The following is an 8,793-nucleotide window of genomic DNA, read 5'->3' on the forward strand; positions in this document are numbered from 1 at the left end:
CCTACACCTGTGTCTGCTGCCAACACTACCTACACCTACACCTGTGTCTGCTGCCGACACTACCTACACCTACACCTGTGTCTGCTGCCAACACTACCTACACCTACACCTGTGTCTGCTGCCAACACTACCTACACCTGTGTCTGCTGCCAACACTACCTACACGTACACCTGTGTCTGCTGCCAACACTACCTACACCTACACCTACACCTGTGTCTGCTGCCAACACTACCTACACCTACACCTGTGTCTGCTGCCAACACTACCTACACCTACACCTGTGTCTGCTGCCAACACTACCTACACCTGTGTCTGCTGCCAACACTACCTACACCTACACCTGTGTCTGCTGCCAACACTACCTACACCTACACCTACACCTGTGTCTGCTGCCAACACTACCTACACCTACACCTGTGTTTGCTGCCAACACTACCTACACCTACACCTGTGTCTGCTGCCAACACTACCTACACCTACACCTACACCTGTGTCTGCTGCCAACACTACCTACACCAACACCTGTGTCTGCTGCCAACACTACCTACACCTACACCTACACCTACACCTCTGTCTGCTGCCAACACTACCTACACCCACACCTGTGTCTGCTGCCAACACTACCTACACCTACACCTGTGTCTGCTGCCAACACTACCTACACCTACACCTGTGTCTGCTGCCAACACTACCTACACCTGTGTTTGCTGCCAACACTACCTACACGTACACCTACACCTGTGTCTGCTGCCAACACTACCTACACCTACACCTGTGTCTGCTGCCAACACTACCTACACCTACACCTACACCTGTGTCTGCTGCCAACACTACCTACACCTACACCTACACCTGTGTCTGCTGCCAACACTACCTACACCTACACCTGTGTCTGCTGCCAACACTACCTACACCTACACCTGTGTCTGCTGCCAACACTACCTACACCTACACCTGTGTCTGCTGCCAACACTACCTACACCTACACCTGTGTCTGCTGCCAACACTACCTACACCTACACCTGTGTCTGCTGCCAACACTACCTACACCTACACCTGTGTCTGCTGCCAACACTACCTACACCTACACCTGTGTCTGTGGCCAACACTACCTACACCTACACCTGTGTCTGCTGCCAACACTACCTACACCTACACCTACACCTGTGTCTGCTGCCAACACTACCTACACCTACACCTGTGTCTGCTGCCAACACTACCTACACCTACACCTGTGTCTGCTGCCAACACTACCTACACCTACACCTACACCTGTGTCTGCTGCCAACACTACCTACATCTACACCTGTGTCTGCTGCCAACACTACCTACACCTACACCTGTGTCTGCTGCCAACACTACCTACACCTACACCTACACCTGTGTCTGCTGCCAACACTACCTACACCTACACCTGTGTCTGCTGCCAACACTACCTACACCTACATCTGGGTCTGCTGCCAACACTACCTACACCTGTAACTGTGCAATGACAAATTGTAATACTATGTAAAGTTAAGGTTTATGGAAAGACACTTGACTACCAATCTCTGTGTACACTATCCATGGATGTGTGTAAACTGGCTGTCTGGGTGATGCATTAATTCAATATACAGTATGTCACAATGACCTTGGTAATGGTAATGTAAACACTTGGGCTGGATTTTGGTTTCACATTATGGAACACTGAAGCATTCATGTGCTAATCAAAGAAACGATATTGATTCATAGCAGAGGAATCTCTCTTTGTTCCAGATAAGATCAAAGTTAGAACACGAGACAGCTTTTGAGGCAATCACTCTTGAGTCTGAGCGAATGAGACTGTTCAGGGAGTATGTCATTGCCTATGAGGAGACATGTGGGCACCACCATGCAAAGAGAAAGAAATCAAAGAAACACAAGGTCAAGAGGTCAAGGTCAAGGTCACATTCCGTAAGTCATTTGTACAGACATGTCATTATTAAACTGCCTGTTGGCTGTCTTTGATTCAGGACTACATTATGTTGTGTCACAATAATTGAATATTATTTGTTTATTCAGAGTGATTCAGAAGAAGACGATCGAAGACACAAAGCAAAAAAGAAGAAGAAATCCCGTTCTGAGTCCAGGTCTCCCAGTCCCGGAACACCTTCAGACAGAGGTTAGGTTTGTTTGTGTATTGTGTATTGTTTGTTGTTCCAGCTACAGGACCACAGCCTATAAATAATCAAGTCTGGGCGAGATGATCCTGTGATTGAGACTATGAGCAACAATCAACGCTGTTGGAGTTCACAATGACACACATTCAACCAAGTCTGGACACCTGTCATCACTTATGTCAAGCATAGTTTGCTTGGGGACATTTGTTGCCCTTTATCCCCAGGGGGTGGAAGAAGTCACCAGTTAAAGTTTCATTGTCTTAGAGGTTTTTTTCATCTACCATTCATATTGCTTGATCCCATTAACTGACTTATGTGAAGGAGAAGTGAAACTGTAGATTTCTACAACTGATAGTGGGTTGCATCCATCAGGAGGCCTCTAGCAGCCACTGGTTGAGTTGTTCTCATTTCTGTTACATTCTGTGGACATTTTGCAAGTTGATGTTGACCTGATTGACCACCATGACTGACCATCAGGTTACTCTGATTATAGTGACAAAAGATGTTAAAGAAAAAGCAATTTGTTGTTGCAGCACCTATATGAGGAAATAAGCTGATGGCTTGTCCTCCTTCCTCACTTCTATGAGTATCAGTTTGCATTTTGTTTATGTAGAATATGAGCCTGAACGGACATCCAAGAAACACAAGAAGAAGAAGAAGAAGAAGCATATCTCCAGATCTGTAAGTCCCCACACTGTTGACACTGATGGCTGCCTAGAATTTGTAACCCACATTTCCTAGACTGAGTTTTCCACAGATTATAAATTAAATTTAATGAAGCAACAATAGTGTGTTAGCTCTTCATCTGTAAGACTGGTGTTTGTTTTTCAGCCGTCACGTTCTGGCTATTCAAGTGATGAGAAGCATGAACATGATCGAGAGAGAGAAAGAGATCGGGACCGGGACCGGGACAGGGACCGCGATCGGGACCGGGAACGGGAACGGGAGAGAGAACGGGACAGGGACAGGGAACGAGAGAGGGATAGTAAGTCTTCTCGTAGGAAGAAATCTCCAACACCGTCCTCCAGGAAAGACAGACATGATAAGGTTTGTTGTATTTCCCTCTGTATGGCAATGTGGGTGTGATTCTAGTGACAGAGTCTTCCAGTCTCTGCTAAAAACAGCAGCATGGACGGAGAGCTAATTTGTTTAGGAAGACAGGATAACTCGGGAGTAATCACAGGCTAGCATTATAAGTCAAAACAGGTTCTTTGCAGTTGTGTGTTGGTTTAGTATGGAGATATCTGAACCCAGTCTGTGTACTAAAATCTGTTTGAAAGGAAATCTTGTGTAGAACATTTTTCAAAATTGTTTGGAAGAAAATGATACATGTATTACCACAAGGATATGAGACAGGTAATGAGTTGTGGTAATGGGAACCGAGATTGCCAAATGTCATATGTCAATTACTGCTCCTCCTTTTTAATACTGAGCACATTTATAGACAGACAACATTGTTTGAAATAAATGAAATGCTATCATGTGTTGTTGGAAATCAAACTTGCGTTGGCTTGGGCATGCTGCACGTGGGGAATGGATGGATCTAACAGTGTCTTATATGTCCAATGCATCGTTGTGATTGTGGTGTTCGTGCTGATACTGAGCCTAGACACTGACAGATGAACTCATCTGGATCGTATACGAGGCAATATATCAGTTTTTCCACCTACAGAATAGAATTTCTGAGAATCGCACGTTAGACTTCGTGTATGATTTCATGTACATCAGGACATGGCGCCAGGTTATTCTCCCCGCCACCAAGTGGGGCGAGGGATATAGGAATTGAGTTTGTCCTTCCTTCCTTCCATCCGCTTCTCAAAGTGGACAAATTTTCTCAAAATTTTTACTAAGTCAGAGAAATACTGATGTTACTGTTCATGATCTCAAATGAGTTGGTGTCGTAAACTCATTGTTTTACCAAGTTATTGCTCTTGCTCCTTGCTTTTCAACTGAGTGGGAACAACTTTTCTCAGAAACTACTAAAGTTACTTGAATAAATGTTTGCATGCTTATCAAAGAGATACTTGTCAAGACTGAATTCGAAAAATTGTCCGATAAATTACTTTTTTACAGAGTTACGGCCCTTGATCCATGATAGTTTACTTGTTGCATAGTGTCTGCAATGGGAACAAGTTTTCTCAGAAACTACTGATGTTAGCTTATCTGAGAGATACTTAACAAGACTGGGCTATTTTTACCAGAGAAGGGGTCTTTTGTGTGTATTAGCTTCACATGTAATTATTTTTTTCTGATGACACAAAGCGGGCCCAAGTGCCTATCTCTTCTTAGGCTTTATAGGACTCCTTTAATATAGTTCATATTCACTACTATATGAACAATCAGAATTCTTATTTGCCCCATAATGGGGGATAGTGATACAAGAACCCTGGTATGTTTTCAATGTTGAGAAACCTTGCTTCCAGTAATCTGTCCCTACTCCTCTTGTGACCCTGAATGGTTAACCACATCTGTCACTAGTCAGAAACTCTTCCTTGGGGGAATTCAGGCTGATTACAAAAGGATGAAGACTGTAAGGCCCGATGCACCTGTCTTATGTCAAATGACAACAGTGTAGCTTGTTGCTCATACACCGGCCCAGACTTGATTATTTACAGGCAGGTGGGATGTAGCTGGATTATGGCTGCCAGGACATCATACAGTTCTTACCAAAACCGTGGGCACGGGTGGCCCAGTCATCTAAGGCACCGCGATTCGCTGTGCGGATCTGCATCCTTTGGGCATGCCAGAAACCTATGATTGTAGGTTCAAATCCCGGTTCACCCTGACTATGTTTCTAGGTTTGTCAGCACCATACCCGTGCTCGTGGGTTTCACTGAAGTGGTAAACGTATGATACCTGCATCACTTCGGGCTTTCCTCTCACATTAAGCTGACACACTGTGATATAACTGGAATAATGTTATAAGAGGCGTTAAACCCAACTCACTTACTCACTCCTTTCAAAACCTCATCAGAAATTATTTCCTTTTTTTTCAATTAACCTACCTACAAATTGCAGTGGGGTGTCAAGTATGTTAGGTTTAGGATGTCTGGAGTGAACTTGTTATCATGTACAGTATTACGTGCTTGCTGACTGACGTACATAACATCCTCTGTTTTTCCCTTTTCAGCATGCTTCCAAGAAGGTTAGTTGAATCATCAGCCATCATTGACCCCTCTAACCACATCGTAGTTCACTACCCTCTCCATCTTCATCCACACAATAACTTAGATTTCACTATACTCACTCACTCACTCACTCACTCACTCACTCACTCACTCACTCACTCACTCACTCACTCACTCACTCACTCACTCACTCATTTGCATTGATGTTCCCTGTTACATGTTTTCTGTGTTGTGTTAATAACATATCGCCTCCATCACATGATGGACCGCCACTGTGGTGCAGTGGATAGAGTGTCTGCCCAGAGAGGGGGAGTCGGGGGTTAATTCCACATCATACCAAAAGATGTTAAAAGATGGTACTTGTTACCCACGCTGGCACTCATCATTAAAGGGATAAAACAAGGACTGTTCAGGAGTCTGTATACTTTGTCAGAGGGGGGTATTCATGCTAAACTGTGGCATGATATCTCAGTGGGCTAGCTCTATAGAATCTGCATTAGTCTGGACTAGTACAAGCAGCCACACACACGTGCCCATCACTATATAAGTGAAATACTCTTGAACATGACGTTAAACCCAATTTCACCTCACGTACCTGACATGTTGATGCTAGTGTCTGGCCTGGAGAGCAGATGGCAAACATTGATTGCCAATTGCAAATGTAGTCCGTGGTCATAGACTGGTTTGTTTGGTGTGTTATGTTATGTTTTGACCTGTATGGATGCTCAGTACAGCATAATGTGTTGTCATGAGTGGGGTGTACAAGCTGAATAGTGTATGCCAACTTTAAGCTAGTGTCTCAGAAGAGTCAGGGAGTATCCTACAGTAAAAACTAGGAATTCTCCAACATTATCCAGTGTAGGGATTACTGGTCAGAGCCATCAGGTGCTTTTGTTGTTGACATGTGGCCTGGAGGATTTGTGAACCACGTCAGGTATGCTTCAGTGAACTCACTCTCACAGTGTCAGCATGTATCATGTGGGGGTTTCGGACATGTTTGGAGAGAATATACCAAGATGTCCCCCAGAGTGATCTGTGTATAACACTTCCGACACTGGGTGTTGTCCATTAATTCCACTCTCTCACTATAGGATGCAGGGTGCCCTTCTTTCCTATCTGTAGAAGGCTGGGGGCTGAGTCCACCCACTCACTTAGTTGCATGATTTACAACAACAAGTCACCAGAATCACTGTCTGGTGGGAAGGGAAGCTTACCACAGGATGGCAGTCAAGTGATTATAACTGTGCTCAGACATCATCTATGTTCATTTGAAAAGTGAAACACCTATTATAAGCCCACTCCTCCTGAATTATTTTTGTAAGATTCTGATTTAGAAGTAATACAAGTTTAACTTGAATACACTCTTCTTGGATTTCTTTTCTGTTATTTTCTATTCTTGTCTGAATGTATGGTGATTCTGATAATCATTAATGTTGAATTAATGACACAAAGGTCCAATCCTGATTGATTAAGTATTTAAGGCCTGTAATTTAGAGACAAGTTCATTCATCATTTCAGAGTTTCATTTCTCAAGAGATGTGTAAGAAGAATCAAAATGCGTTCAAATTTATTCTGTTTTTTCTCTGTGGACAATTTCAAATTTCATACAAATTTCATTGTTGATATGTTGTTGTTCTTGGTGATGAACGTTTTCTGAGAAGACATAGTAATTGCTGATTCAATTCATGTTGACTACAATTCATTTCATGTGAAAAAGTTTGAAATAGGCAACCTCATATATCATTCTTTTTTTGTTGATTGATATTTAAAGAATGGAATTCATTGCATGAGGGCTTTTGGGAAATGTAGTTACACTTGGTGAGAACGATGCCATGCCAGTATTGCTGGTGATCTTCCAGTTGTGGGGGAAAATGGGAAAAATGACCTTCCTTACAAGAAGTAGAAACAATTAATTTTTGGATGATGAATATCACATTCTGGATGACCAGCCCAATCTAACATGTGGAAATCTGGGGCAGAATAGGCCCCGCACACATGTCCTAAAAACCTGACATCGGCTGTGACTTTCTGGTTGAGTGGGACATTGATGATCTACTGGTTTTTGAGTCCCAGGACACAGTACCTTCAGGCCATGAGGATATACCGGTAGCTGGAATATGGCTGACTACAATAAAACAATCAATTACTGTTCACATTTGAGGAGTAATATCATGGTTTGATGTCTCAATAAATAACATGGTTTATGAGCGTTGAACATGTTTTCTAAATATGTTAAGGATTTTATATGCATAGTTGATAAATGCTTTTGCAGTGAGATGAAACAATGTTGAATTTGAGTAGGTGGAGCATCTTCATGTATTGTGCAGATTGAAGATAATCCAAGTTTCCCATTTACATCAGTAGTTACCATGGTTGCATGATAACAATTCTTTGTCTGACAAATGATATACAGTATATTATTTATTATTTATGATTTGATGTAAAACAGTATTCCCAGATATTACCTTGGTAAGCAATGATTTGAGAAATATTGATCCTCACTGTTGTAAGACTCAGCTGGGATTGTGGGGCCGTTGTGGTTCCCAGTGCCCCATGCATGTCTAAGAGACAACTGTGAGTTGGGTGGCTAGGATGTGTGATGTAGCCTATTGATTGTCCTTGTTCGGCCACAACCATGTTTGCCAGGATAGCTGCAAGATTGCTGTTGCATGAAACAACATTCAGTTAAATACTTGACTATTGCATGTAAACCACTAGGTACCCCTATCCACAGAGCCAGACAAGTAATGGGAGGTTATTTGTTCCAGAGAGATGATGACTATGACAGCACCGAGAGTGAGTTGAGTGAAGGGGAGTTGGAGAAGAGGAGGAGGTTACTGCTGCAACAACTGGAGAGTGACCTATAAACTTCAGCACATGGTCATGGTGGGGTGGGTGGGTGGGTGTGTTTAGGGGTTTTATATGTGGACATGCTTACAGACTGCAGAGGCAAGGTGGCAGGCAATAAACACACAGACAATGAATAGACATTTCAGTCTTTGAAGATGACCTGTGGAGGAACACAAGTTTGTCTGGTAATTTGATAGAGCTCCAAAATATTTTTTTGGTGGGTTAGGGAAGAAAATGTATATCTTCTTTACTGTATCAAGGTGACAGAAAGAGAGAAATGGAGTTCAATAGGCAGTTTTCTTACAAGAGACAGAAACTTCCAGTAGGTCAAAAGAATTGATGGATTACAGAATACCAGTATAGCTGTGTTTCAACGCACCAGCACATTATTTGTGAACACTTTTCGCCCTATTTGAGTGCAGAATGTTAGCTTTTCCAACAGCAGTGTAGATGTTGCATCCAACAGCAGTGTTGATGTTGCATCCAACAGCAGTGTAGATGTTGCAGAAGGGAAGAGATTTGCTTGTATTTCTTTTCCTTTCCTATAAAGTACAGTGTCAAGATGAGGACATCATTGATTCCTCACAATCAGTTTCAAGTCAGTGGCACTTTCATTTCATCATACTTCATCCTCTGTGAGTGTCTACAATAAATGTAATAAACACCATTCTAATCA

The 8,793-nt window shown here is 42.7% G+C and overlaps 1 protein-coding gene across 3 annotated transcripts in view; it reads left to right on the top strand.

Moving 5' to 3' along the window:
• The window catches only part of LOC139473343 (pre-mRNA-processing factor 40 homolog A-like), a 53,053-nt gene extending 44,260 nt beyond the window's left edge, over window positions 1-8,793 (top strand). For 2 of the 3 annotated variants that reach the window (XM_071255869.1, XM_071255870.1), the window contains exons 20-25: window positions 1,757-1,933; window positions 2,042-2,141; window positions 2,753-2,820; window positions 2,971-3,186; window positions 5,270-5,284; window positions 8,036-8,793. In XM_071255869.1, coding sequence (XP_071111970.1) covers window positions 1,757-1,933; window positions 2,042-2,141; window positions 2,753-2,820; window positions 2,971-3,186; window positions 5,270-5,284; window positions 8,036-8,134 — 675 coding nt within the window. In that variant the 3' untranslated portion in view covers window positions 8,135-8,793. The remainder of the gene's footprint in view (window positions 1-1,756; window positions 1,934-2,041; window positions 2,142-2,752; window positions 2,821-2,970; window positions 3,187-5,269; window positions 5,285-8,035) is intronic. The other variant, XM_071255871.1, reaches the window with a different exon arrangement.

This window comes from Haliotis cracherodii, unplaced genomic scaffold (genome assembly GCF_022045235.1).
Source record: "Haliotis cracherodii isolate W230 unplaced genomic scaffold, xgHalCrac1.p SCAF_28, whole genome shotgun sequence".
Lineage (NCBI taxonomy): Eukaryota > Metazoa > Mollusca > Gastropoda > Lepetellida > Haliotidae > Haliotis > Haliotis cracherodii.